This window comes from Ambystoma mexicanum, chromosome 10 (genome assembly GCF_040938575.1).
Source record: "Ambystoma mexicanum isolate Mex_15411 chromosome 10, UKY_AmexF1_1, whole genome shotgun sequence".
Taxonomy (NCBI): domain Eukaryota; kingdom Metazoa; phylum Chordata; class Amphibia; order Caudata; family Ambystomatidae; genus Ambystoma; species Ambystoma mexicanum.
Genome location: NC_090932.1, coordinates 649760341 through 649778676, shown reverse-complemented (window position 1 = coordinate 649778676; position 18336 = coordinate 649760341). Strand labels below are relative to the sequence as shown.

The window sequence follows — 18336 nt, the reverse complement described above, 5'->3', positions numbered from 1 at the left end:
AGAAATGATTTTGCAGGCCAGCCTGATCAGGTCATCACCTCGATTTTTTAATATCTCTTGTTGTGCTGAGGTGAGCCGACACATCCGTTACATTGTCTCGCATCCTGTCACATACCTGTGCATGGTTAGCTGTGGCTGTTTTAGGCATCAGGTGGCGAACAATCCAAGCTGCCTCCTTGGCCACTTGCTCAGCCAATACAGATAGCTCCTACTTAGAGAACTTTGTTTTCCTTTGACTTCCATCAGGACCTCGTTTTCATTTTGGGTCCTCTGCCTGGTGGCTACTGGTCATTTTTGATTGATGGTTTTCCCTGGCTGTGATATACGATGGATTCAACTCCTCTGCTGGCTGACCTCTGAGGTGTTTACTTCAACATACACAGTGTTTTTCGCTACCTGTGCTGGTATTACTGGATGCAGTGACACATTTCCGGTTTGTCCATATGCGATTTGTTTGTGTTTTTTGCATCTGGTAATTACTGCTACCAAAATTATGGAGATGAAGGCCTAATTGTTTTGTACGACTTTCTTTAGAACATGCAGTATTGATATTTACTGGACTGACTTTTCTGGCTATTAAAACACCAAACTATTAATCAGCCCCATAGCTTCTGATCTATGCCTCTTTGGTCAGCCATAAAGTTCATATATACATCGTTGAAGGAAAACGAGTGCATATCTTTTTATTTCATACTGTATGACATCAACATGTGTCTCTGCTTTCTCCAACTGTATGTTTTCTCATTAAGTTCTCATTAAAGTTATTATATGAGGTTAGCACAGGATCCAAGCCAGCACCTGGACAAGTGAGGCGATTTTTCACATTTGGTATAAGAGCTTATACTTGGTATAAGATGACAGTGCTTCTGGTTTTTAGGCTGTACATGGCAAATGATCACAGCACTGTGCATGTGAGGTTGTAGCTTGCATATCTGATCACGACTTAGGCGGTAACCCTTAAATTTGGCGGTAGTGCCAATACTGCCGGATTTAAGGGTCCGCCGAATCAGGGCTTCGGCGGATTTCGCCCCAGCTCTGAGCTGGGGGGAAATCCGCCGAAAATTTGCGCTATTACCGCCGGCGGGAAATCCGCCGGCGGTAAGAGCGTGAAAATTCCCCATTGAGCCCAATGGGGAATGGGGCATTCCCGAATGGGCTCAATGGGGAATGGGGAATTACTTTACTGCCAAACTCGTGATCCGGCGCTATTTGCGCCGGGGAGTTCGGCGGTAGGGCTATTACCGCCGGCGGTAATACCGCCGGTGGTAATGGCCAAGTCGTGATCAGGCCCTACGTCTGGCGTCTGAGGCTATACCTACCATAACACAATGGGCCTCATTACGAGTCCGGCGGTAAAACCGCCTGGTTGCCGCCGGACTCGTATTACCATTCCGCCTCCATGATTCCCGGAATTACCGGGGCATTACAACCCCGGTTTACCAGGAATCACGGAGGCGGAATGGTGTTAATCCCCATTCCCATTGAGTCCTATGGGACTCAATGGGAATGGGGATCATGGAAACACCGGCAGCATCTCGTAATGTTGCCGGTGTTTCCTCGTCCACCTGCAGGCGTGCGGTATTAAACCCGTCAGGTCAAACCTGGCGGGAACATCACCTCCCGCCTGCAGGAGTCGGGATCAGGCGGTCCGGAAACAACGGTGGCGGCGGGTTTACCGCCACCGTTATTTCCGGACCGCCTGATTTGTAATGATACCCAATGTCTATGCATATGAGGCTGTGCTTGGAATATAATGGGAGCACGGGCACCTGGCCATTGTGAGACTTAAGTTAGGATATGATGACTATACCAACCAAAGGAGGAAATACCTAGCTTGAGATAACAGTAATTGGCACTGGGAAACCAAACTGGCATTCATGTACTGTACTGCCCCTTCCCTTTTCCCCCTGAACTTTTCCCCTTCCTCCCTCCCCTGCACTTGCACGATCTAAATGTCACCTGGCATAGTAGGATCAATGTCTCTGTCTTCCCTCTGTTTCCCCTCCCTTGCCTCATCGCGCCTTGAAACACTTGTGTATAGGCGCGATATAAATGCCATATCATTTCATATCATTTGTAGGTAGTGTTCCATCATCATTATAACTCTGATGCTTGCGTCTGAGGCATATCAAGGCAGCATCTTGGTAAATATCTGGATAATAACTAAACAGCCTTGTGTGTGCTTTAATAGCATGTTTGTTAGTTTATTAAACAGACACTGGGTGTATTTTGTTTCATGAGTGCCATCACCTCCTGTGGGTTAACAGTAATGCGACAACACTTTTCGTGATCAAGCTGGAGTCAAAGAGCATGTGATGTCACTTCCCTGATGTCACTTTCCACAATATAGCTGGTGTCAAAGATCCTGGGATGTCACTTCTATGATGTCATCAGGTGTGTGATGTTACTTCTGCTATGTACGTCTCTGCAGGTTGATGTCAGGGAAGGGTCGACGAAGTTACAGAGATATGGAAAGACAAAACCAATGAGACACCACTGAGGGAGTACAGAAATCCTGAGTTAGGTCTTTCCAGGTAAAAGGAAAAGATATCGTTCCTCACACTGCTGAATGATGTTAGTTCACAAAAGAGGCAGGTTATTCAGACTGCTTTTTTGAGTCTTCTAATGTGAAAGCGGAAGACACACCTTCACAGTATGGTGCTGATCCTTTGCGAGGATTAGATGATTTCTGCTCTTGTTTCCTCTTTATATAAATGAACCCACAACATTCTCCAAAGGACTTTATCATTCCTTTGCTTTCTAAAAGATAATAATTTGAAACGTTAGAGATTGCTGGAGAGGATTGTTTCGTTAATGGTCCTAGCAAATCGTCTGTTTCTGTTAAAATGTTTTGTCATTTCCAAGTCAAGGTCTCCATACTTATACTGAATCTCTTGTTTTCATGCAGAGGCCTGTAAGAAGACGCTCTTGAACTTCTGTTCCAATTCACATTGCCATTGTGGCTATGTTAACATGATTTTGAGTTGAGCTTGACAGAGCTACAGCTAGTGGGTTGGCCTCCCGTAAACAAGAAGAAACGATTTCTTGTTTGTCAGAAGAAAGCTCTTTAATGAAGGAACCTAGATCCTGAATTTAAATGGGTATCTGTCACAAAAGCATGAGGATTACATTGACACATGTTAAAAGAACTACTGGAGTTGGCTATCTTCCCTATGTTATGTAGGAACTTCTCGACTTTATCCTATGTTGACAATTTTTCAAGAGATTAGGGTCGGTAAAAGAGACTTTTCAACATTTTTCTAAACGAAATTTAATTTATCTAGAGAGTGTCCTTGCAGTCTGGGCATTTTGCATTTAATTTCAAGTGATGTATTAGACTGAGTACAGGAATTAAGCTTCTGACAAATCTGTTGTGTTATGAATGCTAATTAACTCATTTTTAATATCAATAACAGTTCTCTCTTGGCTTTTTGCTACTGCAGAACTTATAGAAATTCAAGATTGCTCTAAAATGCCCTTGACATGCTTTATTAGATCCTAGCCGATCTATTAAAACAGACATGAAAGGACTGCATTGCTTACATCTTACTTCTTGTTCTTTTGAACCAGCCCTGTGCCTGGTCTAGAAAAGGATTAGGGTCAGGAATATCTGGCTAATTAGTTTTGTTTCCTTAGGCAGTTAATTATTCAAAGAAAACACAGATGTATTCATACCTGTTAGATTCACTATTGAATGGGGGTCTGAGGAAACGTAGTGACCGAAAGAGGATAAGGATGTGTCATACTTACAAACTCTACCAAATAAGTGGCCATACAGTCATAAACACCTCCACATCAGATGCCCCTAGGTTGGGTAGCCTGCCTCTGCCGCTCTTGGTGGACGATGCAGTCCTAATGACGCATACCCTCAGAGCATTGCAAAGGCTTATCCATGACTAAACCTCCTTTATGGATCCCTTGGATCTTGATCAATGCTCATAAATCAGCTGTAATGGCCTGTTACAAGGGGGAGGGTACTTTAAAGCTTAAGGCAAAGTTCTGTAAGGGTGTACACATTCCCAGGGTGCATAGTTTTGATTCTCTGAGGTTCAGGTTTTCCTCCATCTTTAGTCCTGAGCCTCACGTGAATAAACAAACTACAACATTTAAGTAGGTGATGGGTGGGTTAATCAGGTCCAGGGGTATGTTTAAGGCCAAACCAATCAATTTGGTGCTAAAGACATATAACGGAAAAGCAGTCTTGGTCGCCAGGTTTGGCATGGAGCAATGTTAACTCTATCCAAGTGGTGGAGAACAATTTTTGGGTCTTCCTGGTTCGGCCACCAACTTTGGTGTACATTTGGAACAAAGCTGCAAATTCATTAGTGACACAATCTCAGCACAGCCTGTTCTTCTTTGGCTTAGACTCTGGGGCAATGCCAAGGCAGCTCTGAACCAGGAGTTAATCTGATATCTGATTATTAAAGATCCAAACAGGAGAATTCCTTGGTTGAGATATGTCAAGGCAAAACTTGCAGAAGTTAAAGCAGCTTATTTGTATCTGTTATTTTAACTGTTGTTGAAATTCGAACCATGTCATTGAGGGTCCATTTGTATATTGGGGAGAAGAGAGAGCCCTATGAGTTTCTGAAACCCCAGACTAGGAGGCTTGTAGTAATCATGGCACCTAGCATGCAGATTTACCTGCTATGGGCCCAGACCCCTTCTCAGCGAATACTCATAACAAGGGCACATTTTGACTGTCTTTTTATGAGCCGTGGTGGCAGCATGGTCTAGAGACTTGGCCAATCATACTCTCTGTGTAATACGTCACAGGAGGATCTGTCCCATCTTCGATTCCTTTGCCCGGCATACAAAACATTGAGAAGGCAAATACTCAAACCATTGTCACAGGAGATGGGGTCTGTTTAGCACTGACCTGCATTGACCTATTTGCTGTGGGTGGAGTCACCCCGTGTTGGGCGAGCACTTCTGTCTTTCTTGGGGTGTGCACTGTTTACCAGGAAGCATCGAATGAAATCTTTTTGAGTGCGATCTGGATATTCGTAGTTGAGCTGTATGAATTTTATCCTGTGTGCCAACGATTTTAGATGCAATATTGTTATTTTTTTATTGTTTTTAATGGAACCTGTGGTGTGATTCCAAAATAAAGGTATGAAACGATAAAAAATGTCTCAAGATGTTGATTCTCTAGAATCAAAGACTGCTGCCTTGGTATATGAGAGTGCAAGTCAGAGTCATTCCCAATGCTTGAAGACATTAATACAATCCACATGTCAATGGTAACATTGAAAACTACTGATGTCACAGTAAATGTTTGTGCATGACTCAGAACAACCGGAAATGAGGACATCATTAAAGAATCAGCTGTAGAAATGGCTGCATGTACTGAATTATGAAATGTTATTGAAGATGTAGATAAACTTGAATTGCTCAATGTTTCAAAGCTCCTAGAATCAATGTCAGGGATAGTAGGCTCAGATACGATTTCTACATTAGATTTTGATACAGGAGTAAATATCCCATCTGAAAAGTTTAATTTTGAATTAGCCATAGACTATTTAGGTTGCCCTGGAAGGATTCACATTAATGCTTCAGAAGAAGTTTTCAACGTGATTTAGCAGCCTCAATAGGGTATGGCGCTGAAGCAAAGTTTGCATGCAAAGTTGAAGACGAGAATGCCATCCTTTCAATAGTGTCTGGTAAAGCGGAAGATTTAACCACTTTAATATTTAATGACTTTTGGGTTTCCTTTGAATTTTGCTCATAATCCTTTCGGTACCACCAGGCGTTTCGTCTGGTTTGTTCTTCTGCTTGTCATTGTGCACATCTGATGTACCAACCCCTTTGTAATGGGGAAGAATGTGCTGGTCAAGTGAGGTATTAATGACAACTCCAGCAGATTATGGCCCGCCGAGAGGCTCTACACCAGTCTTTTGTTTAAACCTTATAGTGGGGACAGTGAAGTTGCCTCTGGTGGCACTGTTACCACTGTGATGGATATGTATACAGTTTGAAGTCTATGGGTGATTCCATTCTGTCTTTACCCTGATACTTATAACACAATTTAGACAGAACTGATTGCTTATAAGGTTATTCCTGGTGGTCTAAGACTAGGAATCTATAAGACACACAGCTTTGGAGGCGAAACAAATAAAACTTATATTCGACCTCCCAAGAGTGTGCACTTACTTTTAGCAACACAGGAAAGTAGTGAGGGAGGATAGGGTCAGCCTCTTGTATGTCCCCCATCCCAGGTAGGCGTTCCACCAGCGCCCCCTAGGGATACTTTTGAGTCACTCTAAGGGACAGCAAGTTGTTATTTACGGGGGAAACCTATGTAGATATACTGACTTAGACCACCAGGAATAACCTTATAAGTAATCACCACTGTGATGGACCCAGAGTCTCGATGTGTCTTATTAGGCCCCTAAGAGAATTAACCGGAAAAAATATTTCTTGCACAGTGTAGGAAATGTCCTTACCAGTTTCACTGCTATCTTCTTGTGTCCCACAGTGCATGTTCATTGGCGAGAGACTAAGTTAAAATTGTGGGCCAGAACCAACCTAGTCAAAAGTCCCTTGTATAGTATAGAATCAGGATAATGTCGTTGAGGACCAAAGCACTAAAGGCAAAGGTTTGTCTGCCACATTTCAAATATGGGGTGGAACAGAGCGTGTGCTTCCTAAAAAACACTGTATTTATAAAAGGAGAAAAACATGAAGTACGCTAAATTATGGGAGAGACAAGGAAATAAAAAGAGGAGCTACCATAGGTAATTCTCTCCCTTTCTAGGCACTCTTTCAGAACTATCATAATACATACTCTTACCTTGTGACAGTCCTCTCTCTCAGATACCACGTGTAATGGAGTTCGTCCACCTTCTTCTGCGATAATGTTGGGTTTCAAATAGTAATTACAGAAGACTTCTGGCGCATTGTTACCTTTCAGAGGAAAACCAGCAATGGCATTTGCATTGTCACACTGTTTCAACAAAGACAAAAGCATATAGAATATTAATTTAGTAGCCATTGAAACAAATGCATTAAACATACATGAAGTATCAACATTTTAAGGTCTGACCAGAAGGCGCTCCAGCTTCTGCATCCACTGAGGTCACATTGGTGCTTCCTGAACCAGAGAGTGCAGTCCTGGGTCTACTGCTTCATTAGACTATTGCAGATTGGCTTTTCACAAGTGGAGGTAGGCTCAGGGCAGTGTATCATTTAGTTATCTATTCGTAGACAACTGGGGAGCCATTTCTACGTCAGGCAAATGGACTGGAAGCAGTGCAGCACCCTCTGTATATGCCTAGATGGATGCTGGAGCACTGGGCAGGTACGTATACTTTGTAGAGGGTGGAGGCCGGGAGGTACTCTAGCTGTAAGCATGCACAATATCAAAAGTGCTAAGGGAGAGAGGAAATGGGTATGTGTTGTCATTATTCTCTTAAGACCCTTGATATGTGGTGCTTTCCCTGGGAAGAGGCTACACATTGCACTGTGGGTTCTAGTATTGGTACAATTGGCAGGTATAAATTCTCCCCGGATGTGCAGGCATTCATGCTCTACCACTGTGATTAATTTGCATGGATAACAGCTGCAGCAAAGTGGTCCTTCATGGGCCAGAGTGACAGCAATAGTGAGTGTGCTACAGTGTAAGGGTTGGTTTGAGAGCCCACTTCCAACTCTGAAGATGAGGGCAAGGTGCACCTCGTTTGCGGGCCTTTCCAGTTGCTACTGTCCACCAGTGTATGCACTGTCATGGCAGAAGGATCAGCATAAGATTGAGAGCATGTCAACGTTCACAGTGAGGTTTATTTGAGTCACAACTAGTCATGCTAGGGTTCATTTATGTCCGCCCAAACTCCCTTAGGAGCATAAACTCTGTACCCCTTCCTTCTAGCTTGTTCAGGGGTGCTTTCCTGGTGGATAAACAGTCAATCACAGTCCCTGTGATTGATGGTCCTGCAATTATTCCTTGGCCTTCGCTGTGTCTTTCTTTGCTATTACTGAAGTTATGAAGATCTGGCATTGTTCCTCCTAGACTCCACTAGCAGGTAGTCCCACATGAAAGCTGCAGGGACCCTGGCACAATTGGGCTGGGAAATTCAGCTGATGGTTAGACCCCAAGGTTTGCCAAATCTCCTCTTCAGGTGTCATTGGGCCTTCCTCCCCAAGCAGTCCTAAGCTAGGTTCCTGGACACCTTTTCCATCAAGCTAGGAACCTTTTCAGGGCTGGAGGCCTTAGGGGTGTCCCACTTGCCGTTTTCTCCTCTGCCTCCCCATCTCCATTCTCAGTATTCACTTGCTCTACTTCCTTCTTCCTTCTTCTCCTTTCCACCTCCTGCCCCCTACTCTCTCACCCTCTCCTCCATCTGCTCTCTGGTGGACTCTATTCTCCACGTCTCTGTTCCGTCTTGTCTCCTTTCTGATGATCTTTCTTCTCTCCTCCAGCTCCTCTCACCCTCTCCTCTTCTCCACCTCCTCTCTGTACCCTCTCCCCTACCCATGCCCTCTCTGCTTTCTCTCTGTTTCTCCTACTCTCTGATATTGTGCCTCCCCTTCACACCTCGCTGCACCACCACACTCTAATCTGCACCTGCTTTTCTACACTGCAAAAACAAACACATCATCTCCACTTCATCAAGTTTCCCTTTTATAACATCACAGGATTAAGGTGAAATCAGATAATTGACTAACTCAAATCAGATGTGCAGTTGACGTGAGAGTGGCTTGTCATTGGGTACATCCCCTGTGAACTACATATTCCTAAGCTGCCCTGTACTGGTAAGTGGACCACCAAGCTTCTTTGCTAGCCGAGGTCAGAAAATATGTGCACTACCATCTTAGAATTATTCAGTGAGCATCCTGCACTTTTGCAACTTCCATTGAGGGTCACCACCTTATCTGCCCGGTATCAGTATGATGTATCCATGGTAACTCTATTCTGATTCTCATGGTTCCTCACAAGTGGAAAACAATCAGGGTCCTCGGATCCTCTTGTCAGAAGAACTAGCAGACTTGCATCTCTCTGCAAAACAGACTTATCTGACTGTACTAACCAACTTTGTCACAGCCCAGACATGTGTTCTGTGGTAAGGTGATCCATCTTCATGGGATGTCTGTGACAAGCTTTGTCTTCACCCGGCGCCAATTGTGTTGACAGCCTTATGCAGTGTGTTGACTGTTTCCTGCATCAACTTATCAATGTGCGCCTCTGCCAGTAAACCAACTGAATCACCTCAACCTCTTCCCCATTTTGTAAATCCTTTTTGGTCCGAGAGGGAAATACACCCATAATCTGAAATACAACTGTACAGAGCAAGTTACAGCTAGACTTCAATATAGCGGGTTAAACATTTTACTGAGGTTTGTAAAGGAAATATGTCTCTACCTACCAGGTATCTACATGGTTGCAAGGCACCCCCTACACTTCCCCTTAATAATCACATTTTCAGCAGATAAAAATACAAACAAAACAGTGACACGCAAACTACAATCTGTGTACAAGTCGCCAATTAATTTACTCAAGGCAGTTTTTTTTCATAAAATAATACTGCATGGGCCCTTTACTGCTGGTCCCCTGGTTGAAGAATAATTGCCGTTTTATGCAAGCAAAGCATGATTTTACCCAAGTGGTATATACCTGTATACCAGCATTACAACACACAACCGACTAAACAGAAAAGCTTCTGTCAGAGCGCTGCCAGACTCATATGTCTAGAACAGAGCCTTGCCGCTCCCAAGGATACACATGAGACATGGGAAATCCAATATGGTGGACTTGAGTCATGGTGCAGAGGACAAGCAAACCCGTGCTTCCCAATTAATGACACCTGTAGTAATGCATACATTTGACCTCAGCCACTCCCAAACCAGTAAAGTGAATCACCCCGGTGCAAACCCTCCTAGCAAGTTTGGCCAGTTTGGAGAAAGGAAAGGTGCAAGTTTAGCAATGGTTGCGGAAAGAGAAACTGGAGATGTTGAAGGAGGCAGATTGAATAGAGGAGCAGGAGGAGAAGAGCACAAGCCCTAAGGAGGAGTTGGTGGTGAAAGGATGAGCAGAGGGGGATAAGGTCAGAGCAAGACCTGAGGAGAAGGTGGTCATGGTGAAAGGAGGAGCAAAGGAATTGGCAATAAGGAACAAGTTACTTACCTGTAACTGTTGTTCTCCAGCATGGGTCTGGCATGGATTCACATGCTCATGAATATTCCCCGTCGTCAGGCTGGGAATCCTCGGTAAAGAAAAATCAGTATCAGTTTAGTTTCTGATCTGTCTTTCGTAGTAGTAACCAATCACTGATCTCTGCGTCATACTGCGTCATACTGACCACAGCCAATGACTGCCATCTCCCTAAGCCCCGCCTCTGGCAGCCATCGTCAGATTTGGTAGCACGTGAAGTGGCAGTATGACCAAGTGAAGAGCCGCAGAGGGGTAGGCAGGAGGGTTTGCATGTGAATCCATGCCAGACCCATGCTGGAGAACAACAGTTACAGGTAAGTAACTTGTTCCTTCTCCAGCATTGGGTCTGGCATGGATTCACATGCTCATGAATAAAAGAATACATAGCAGTACACACATGCACAACCACGGGAGGTGGCAACAGGCTCAACATTAAGCAATACAACAACTCAACATTAAGCATCTCTTGCCTTCTCACCAGGCTCACCTTAGGCGAACAGGTTGCGTAGCCCTGCTTGGCCGACCCTGGACTCCACCCTGGAATCCCGGTCGACGCAGTAGAATTTCGTGAAGGTGTGCGTCGACCTCCACGTAGCAGCCCTGCAGATGTCCAGCAGGGGCACACCAGGTAGGAACGCCGTGGTAGCTACGATCGCCTGGTGGAATGGGCTCTCGGACGGCCAACCGATGACAGTACATGATACAGCCGGAGAGCCATCTGGAAATGGAAGCCTTTGAGAGAGCCTTCCCCTGATTGACAGGTCCAAAGTTCACAAAAAGTTGTGACGTCTTCCGAAAACTCCTTGTGCGGTCCACGTAGAAGTTCAGTGCTCTAGCCACATCCAGCGAGTGCAAAGTCCTTTCAGCCGGCGACAAAGGCGACGGGAAGAAAACAGGCAACACCAAGGGTTCGTTGAGGTGAAAGTCCGACGGCACCTTGGGCATGAAGGAGGGGTGCGTCCTGAGCACTACCCTCGTGTCGTGAAAAGTCAAGTACGGGGGCTTGCAGGAAAGGGCCTGTATCTCTCCCACCTGTCGTGCGGAGGTGATGGCCACAAGAAACGCTGTTTTCCACGACCAGAACTTCAACGGAGCTGAGTGCAGAGGCTCGAACGGAGGTCCCATGAGCTTGGTCAGCACCACGTTGAGCTCCCACGCCGGGGCCGGAGCCTTCACCGGCGGGAACGATCTGAACAGTCCCTTCATGAATTCTTTCACCAGACGATGAGACCACAAAGACGTCCGTCCCGTGGTTCTGGTGTATCGGGAGATCGCAGCGAGATGAATCTTGATGGAAGCGTGCGCCAGTCCAGACTCGAGGAGTCGTAATCCGTAGAGGGTTAATCTTCTGTGCGTGGCACCAGACAGAGAACCTCTTCCATTTGTGTCTGTAGCATTTAAGAGTGGAGGACGCCCTGGCCTTTGCAAGAACCTCTCTGCAGTCGGCCGCTATGTCGTAACCTCCAAACTCTAACGCTGCAGGAGCCAGGCCTGCAAGTTCAGCGACTTCGGGTCGTGATGGAGGATGGCGCCTCCTTCCCTGGAGAGAACATCCGCGTCCACTGGCAGCTTGAATGCCGGGGACGCTGACAAGTCCAGAAGGTCCGGGAACCATATCTGCCTCGGCCACGCAGGTGCGACGAGGATCATCCTGCACCGTGACCTCTTGAGCTGGTTGATGAGCCGGATCAGCAACGGCAATGGGGGGAACGCGTATAGAAATAGGCCCTCCCAGGGGAACGAGAAAGCATCGCCCATGCTCCTCGGCTGGGGAAACCTGCTGGCGAACCTCCGGCACTTGGAGTTCATCGCCGTCGCGAACAAATCGATCTGGGGTGTGCCCACCGTCGGAAGAGGCGGTCCACTAGATCCTGTCGTAGTTCCCACTTGTGGCACGAGCGCAGCTCTCTGCTGAGCGAGTCGGCGATGGTGTTTTTTCTTCCTGCCAGATGAAAGGCACCAGAAACATCCCTTGGGCGACGGCCCAATGCCACAGATCCTGCGCCTCCTTGGACAGGGCTGGGGACCTGGTGCCCCCCTGCTTCCTGATGTAGAACATGGTGGTGGTGTTGTCGCTGAAGATCCTCACCACCTTGCCCTTGAGGGACGGAAGAAAGGACCTGAGGGCCCAAAACACTGCACGGAGCTCCAGGACGTTCATATGGAGGGACTTCACCGTCGGAAGCCAAAGGCCTCTCGCGTGCAGATTTTCGGTGTGCGCTCCCCACCCTTCCAGGGAGGCATCCGTGGTCACTGTCTTCTGGTGGCCCGGGGTCTGGAAGTCCATGCCCTCAGTCAGATGCGTGCGGGTGCCCCACCACCGGCTCGCTCGTCGGAAGCTCTCGTCGAGTGTGATCCTGTCCTCAAAGCTGCCCGTCGTCTGGATCCAGCGAGCGTCCAGGAACTCCTGTAACGGGCGCATCCGAAGCCTGCACAGGCGGATGAGATAAATGCAAGAAGACATAATTCCAAGGAGGGATTTGATGGATCTCACCCTGGCCGCGTCCGCAACCAGCATCCGCTGCACCTTGCCCATGATGGCTCTCGTCCTTTCCTCCGACGGAGAGGCCAGAAGCGCCACTGTGTCGAGTTTCGCTCCCAGAAACAGTGCGTCTTGCGCGGGCACCAGATGGGACTTGGCGTAGTTTATGGAGAATCCCAGGTCCGTGAGTAGTTGGACGGTCCTCGCCGTGTGCTCCGCGGCGAGCTCCCTTGTCTTTGCTCGGATGAGCCAGTCGTCCAGGTAGCGGTAGACGTGGATCCCCTCCAGGCGCAGCCGCGCCGCCAGCGGTGCGAGGCACTTGGTGAACACCCTGGGTGCCAACCTCAATCCGAAGGGAAGAGCTCTGAACTGGTAGTGACGCCCTTGGACCACGAACCTGAGAAACATTCGGTGTCCCTTTAGGATGGGGATATGGAAGTAAGCATCCTCCAAATCCAACGACGACAGGAAATCGCCCTCCTCCAGCTGACCCAGGACGTGCTGGAGGGTGACCATGCGGAACTTGTGTGCCTTGATGAATTTGTTCAGTCGTCGTAGGTCCAGGATGGGACGCCATCCTCCTGTCTTCTTCTTCACGAGGAAGTATCTTGAGTAAACTACGGAGCCCCGAAGCCTCTTTGGGACGAGCTCGATGGCACCTTTCTTGAGCATCGCCTTTACCTCCAAGAGAAGCTGAGGGACATGATGTTCCTTCCTGGCCACGGGGGGACGCGCGGGCCCTTCTTTAGAAACTCAAGCGCGTGACCCTGGGCCAGGGCGTCCAGCACCCAACGGTCGGTGGAGATGGACTCCCACACGCTGATGAAGTTAGCCAGCCGGCCTCCCACCGGGATGCTTCGGTTGGCTTTGCCGCCTTGTCCTCCCTGGCGATGACGGCGGGGTCCGCCCGACTTGCCTCGTCCCCTGTAGGCTTCCTGTGATGACGAACGGGCCGTTTGACGGTAGGTGGAATATCCGCCGCCAGAACCTTTGGAGGCACCCTGCTTGCCTCTGGCGCTCCGAAAGGGCAGCTGTCGCTGGAGAACACCAAGAGCCCGGCCCGTCTCCGTGTCCGTCTTGATGGCTTGTAGGGAATCGTCCACTGTTTTCCCAAACAGGTTGCTCCCGTCGAACGGCATGTCCAAAACTCTGGTCTGCACGTCCTGCCGGAAGTCCGTTGCCTTGAGCCATCCACGCCGTCTAAGGCACACGCCGTTGCCCAACTGGCGAAACCCAGTGTCAGCGATGTCCGTCGCTATCGTAATGGCGTGGTCCGACGCCACTTCTCCTTCCTGGAAGATCTCTAGGGCTTCCGCCCTCTTGTCGTCCGGTAGGAAGTCCAGCAGGGGGGCGATCTTGTACCACAACTCCCTGTCGTAGCGGGCTACGTTAGCCAAGGAGTTGGCAGCCTTAATCGTCGTCGCTGCCGATGAGATGACTCTGCGTCCCATCGTGTCCAATTTCTTTCCCTCGCCGTCCGGGGGGGAGGTTGATGTGGAGGCCGAAGCCCCCCCCCCCCGCTTTCTTCCTGGCCGCCGCGGGGACGACCGAGTCCGGGGTCGGCTGTGCCCGAAGGCACAAGGGGGCCGCGTCCGGGACCCGGTACTTCTTCTCGTACCGATCCCTTCTCGCAGGCGTTGTGGATGGGTTCTTGAGGAGGGCGAGACCCTCATCCCAGATATCGTCTAGTAGAGGTACAGCGAGGACAGTCTTCCTCTTGGTCTCGCGCCGTTGATAAAGGAAACCTTCCTTCTTCTCTTCCGGGCAGAGCTGGAAAAGCTTGGATGCCCTGGCGATCATGGCATGAAACGATCCAATCTCGTCGGGCGGGGAAGCCCGGGGAGGAGGTGACGACGGAAGATCCTCGTCGTAATCCTTGTTGTCTGTGCCCGTTGCGGCCGTGTCCGTCCCCGTATCATCCCCACGGGTCGTGGACGGGGAGGAGGGCTGAGCAGGGCGCGATGGTTGAAAAGGAGGTGGAGGATGAATCCTTCTACTCTTAGGAGGAGGGCTCCCAGAAGGGCCTGGCTCCGGGTCCCCCGTCGGGAGTGGTTCCTCCGTTGGTGGTAACGGCAATCTCGTCCTTGTCTCCGAGCATAAGGACTGTATAGCTAACAAAATGGCCACAGAGTTGTCCTGCGGCACTGGTTGAGGGGATTCTGACGGGCAGTCAGGAGCCTCGTCGGCACCCTCGACGTTCTCGGCGTCTCCTACGTCAGGGTCCCTCCCGACGGGCTGGTCTTCTTCCACGCCAATGCCGTGGCTTAAGACTTCGAGCAGCTCCTCTTCAGAGGTTGAGGCCGAATCCACGACGACCTCCTGCCCCCCCTTTTTCTTCTCCGTCGGAGGTTTCACGGGGGTCCTGTCGATGGGCTTGAAAGAGGACTCCCTCCGCGGTGGCAGGGAGACTCTGGGCCCCGAGGTCGCCTCCACTGGTGTAGCCTCCAACTCTGGGCCAGGGCCGCTGCGACTGTCTCGATAGAGGCCTTGGCAGGGTGGATCAAGGCTTTCACCACCTTAGGTGCGCTCACCGCCTTCTCCTTGGGGGGAGGGTCACCGCCTCGCTCCCCCTCCAATGGGGCCTTCGAGCTTGACCGGGGTCTCTCCAGGGGCTTCGCCGGGTGCTCGGCCTTCCTCTTACCCGAGCCAGAGCGTTGGCTCGTGGTTGATGGCGCCGGGGAGGATGCGCCCTGCCTGGCAACCGTAGAGCCCGACCGTTCGGCGCTCCCGGTGCCAGCGGACTCGCGGTGCTTGGCCTTCTGTTGGGCCCCCATCGCCGGGGCACCCTCAAAGGTCTTAGAAGACCGCTCGGACTTCTTCTTCTTTTTCTCGCCTGACGGGCTCTTCCCTTCCAGCCAGTTGGCGAGACGCAGATGGCGGTCCTTCATGGTCCGCTCTGACATATTGCCGCAAAACGCACAGTCCTTCTCCACGTGCGTCTCGTCCTCATGCAGGCAGTAGAGGCAAAGGGAGTGTTCGTCCTCCTTAAAGACATTCTGAAGCTGGCATCCAGGGCAGACCCTGAACAGCCTTCCGGGCGTCGAGCTTCCCTTCTCCTGGGCCATGTCCGAGATGGGCTTGAGAAACTTCTGGAGTCCTCCAAAAGCGTGGCTCGACGAAATCTTCACCCTTGAGGGACGTAGAAGAATCAGACACGGGTCCCCGTTGATCGAATAAAGAAACGGTGGAGCTTGAGGCTCTTTTGACTGAAAAAAGAGAGAATTTTCCTATGGAAAAGCGCAAAAACGCACTAAAGCTCGAGAGCAATAGCACGAGGATCCCAACACTTGAACGTGCTGTAAAAATCTGAAGATGGCTGCCAGAGGCGGGGCTTAGGGAGATGGCAGTCATTGGCTATGGTTAGTATGACGCAGAGATCAGTGATTGGTTACTACTACGAAAGCCAGATCAGAAACGAAACTGATACTGATACTGATTTTTCTTTACCGAGGATTCCCAGCCTGACGACGGGGAATATTCATGAGCATGTGAATCCATGCCAGACCCCATGCTGGAGAAGGGAGTATGAACTGAACAGAAGGTGGTGGTGAAAGGAGGAGTGGAGGAACTAGAATTGGGAGTAAGGCTTGAGGAAGAGGTGGCAACAAAAGAAGCCAAGGGTTGGCAAGGATTCTCGAGGAAAGGTAGAGGGGGACCTTCAGACCTTGAGCCTACAGTGGGTATGAGAGTGTTAGGAGGCGGTATGGAGCTTGTGGCAGACCATCAAGGAGGGGTCTGAGCCAATGCCGTTAAGATAGGCACAAGCGTATATTGAGTTGGCGAGGAATACATTCAGGGGGGCAGAAGGCCCATCTTTAAAGCCAGAGAGAGAAGGGAGTTCCCCAGGGACTAGTAAAGAGGCACCAACCTCCCCAACGCAGCCTCCATCACAGTATTAACCCTAGCTGTAGTAATCCAAGGTCTACCGATACGTTCAAACACTTTTCCATGGCTGGTCCATCCCCACAGGAGCATTAGTTCCAGATCTACTGATAGTGTTGCAAGAGAATGATGATCACTGCCTAAGAAAAGCCTAGACACCAAACATTTCAGTCATCAGCAAGTTTAACAAAATCATATAATGTAAGTGATGCTTTGGAAAATACCCTTTTCTCTAGGATTGGAAAAAGAGACTTTCTTTTTCTCATGGCTTAGTTCTATGCAAAAGACTTTTGTTTTGTTATTTTGAGTGATTGTGCATGAGAAGGAGCACCTTCTCAAGGAAAAGCTTATAGAAATACCAATTGTTTTGGTCTTTGGCCAAGGAAACGCCATTCTGATAGCTTTAATGGGACCAAAGACTGCCTCTCCTAATAGCTGGAAAGGAGGGGCCTTTAAGGGATGGTGAGGGAAGGAAAAGTGGGAAAATTCTAAGAAGTGTAGGTTGAGGACCCATGTATTTTAAGTTTCTTCTCTATCGTTCTAATAAACCTTTCTGTAAACCCCACATTGGTGGCTCAGCCTCTGATTATCCCCATGGTGCTTCATAACACTGGCCATGTGATGTTAATATTTGCTACATTAGATGGTTCCAAATGAAAATGATCCCGTAGAAACAACTTTGATGTACCAATAATGTTTTAGAAACCCAATAAGGCAAACACGTGTTTCACATAGTTTGTGCTAATATTAGTTGCACAAGGTGAGTGCTTCTTCAGGGCCTTGTCTGATATATTATTTTCAAAAGTCGTTATTCTCATCTTATGAGCAATATTCTGTTATGAATTTTTAAATCATCATTTATACGTCAGTTCGGCATGTGTGCACTGTAACGGTATATGAACCACATTCTTGAATGGCAAAAACCATTCGGTTCAGTTAATGCTACAGTTCTAAAATGTCAAATGGGCTACTCTCGAGCACTAGAGCCTTACCAGGTCCATGAGCAGCTGGGAAAACATTTACCAAGCATAAAAGCGCTTTGAAACACATTGTGTATAGGCACTATACAAATAAGCTATCAATCAATCGATCAAACAGGTATACAATTAACAAATGAGAAGTTATAAATGTGCTTTGAAAGACTATATCAGATAACCATCCAAGGCCCTGAAGAAGAGCACACATTGTGCCATTAATATTAGCACAAGCTGTGTGAAACATGTGTAGGCCAGTTTGTTTCTAAAATATTATTGCTACATCAAAGCTACTACCACAGGATACTATGGGGCGCATCATGAGTTTGGCCGAATACCTTAAAAGTGGCGGTAACGGAATTACTGCCACATTTACCGCACTGTCAAATATTAGCCGTGGTGGAATTACTGCTGGTGGAATTACTGCCAACATCTGGTGGAATTGGCCCTGGCACTGGCGGAATGACCTCCAAGAGTGAAAACGGTCTTTCTGGCATATAAGAAGTCAAAATACAGTCAAAATACCATCAAAAATGGGCGGTAATTCCACCAAAAACACAGTGCAGTTACCTCCACCGAAAAGGTGGAAGTAAATGCCTACTGGTGATGGAAAACAAGTCACAGGTGCACCCAATCCACTGTGAAAGACTACAAAAAGCCTGCACCTGACCCAAAAACACTTTTCAATACCATCAAGCCACTAGCTGTCGCAAAATGGGGCATGCAGCTGCTTCTGCTCCACATTGAGCTGCAGAGGCAGGAACAGCGACACAGGGCACAGGGTGCAGACACGAGGAGGGGGAGGAGTCACCATGCAAGGTGAGGGTTAATTCCCCGGGTCAGGACCCCAC

At 48.5% G+C, this 18336-nt stretch overlaps 1 protein-coding gene across 1 annotated transcript in view; it reads right to left on the bottom strand.

The window, feature by feature from the left end:
- The window catches only part of ANKMY1 (ankyrin repeat and MYND domain containing 1), a 674408-nt gene that overhangs the window by 310743 nt on the left and 345329 nt on the right, over positions 1 to 18336 (bottom strand). The window contains exon 10 of the mRNA XM_069618246.1: positions 6794 to 6946. Within this exon, the coding sequence (XP_069474347.1) occupies positions 6794 to 6946 (153 nt within the window). The remainder of the gene's footprint in view (positions 1 to 6793; positions 6947 to 18336) is intronic.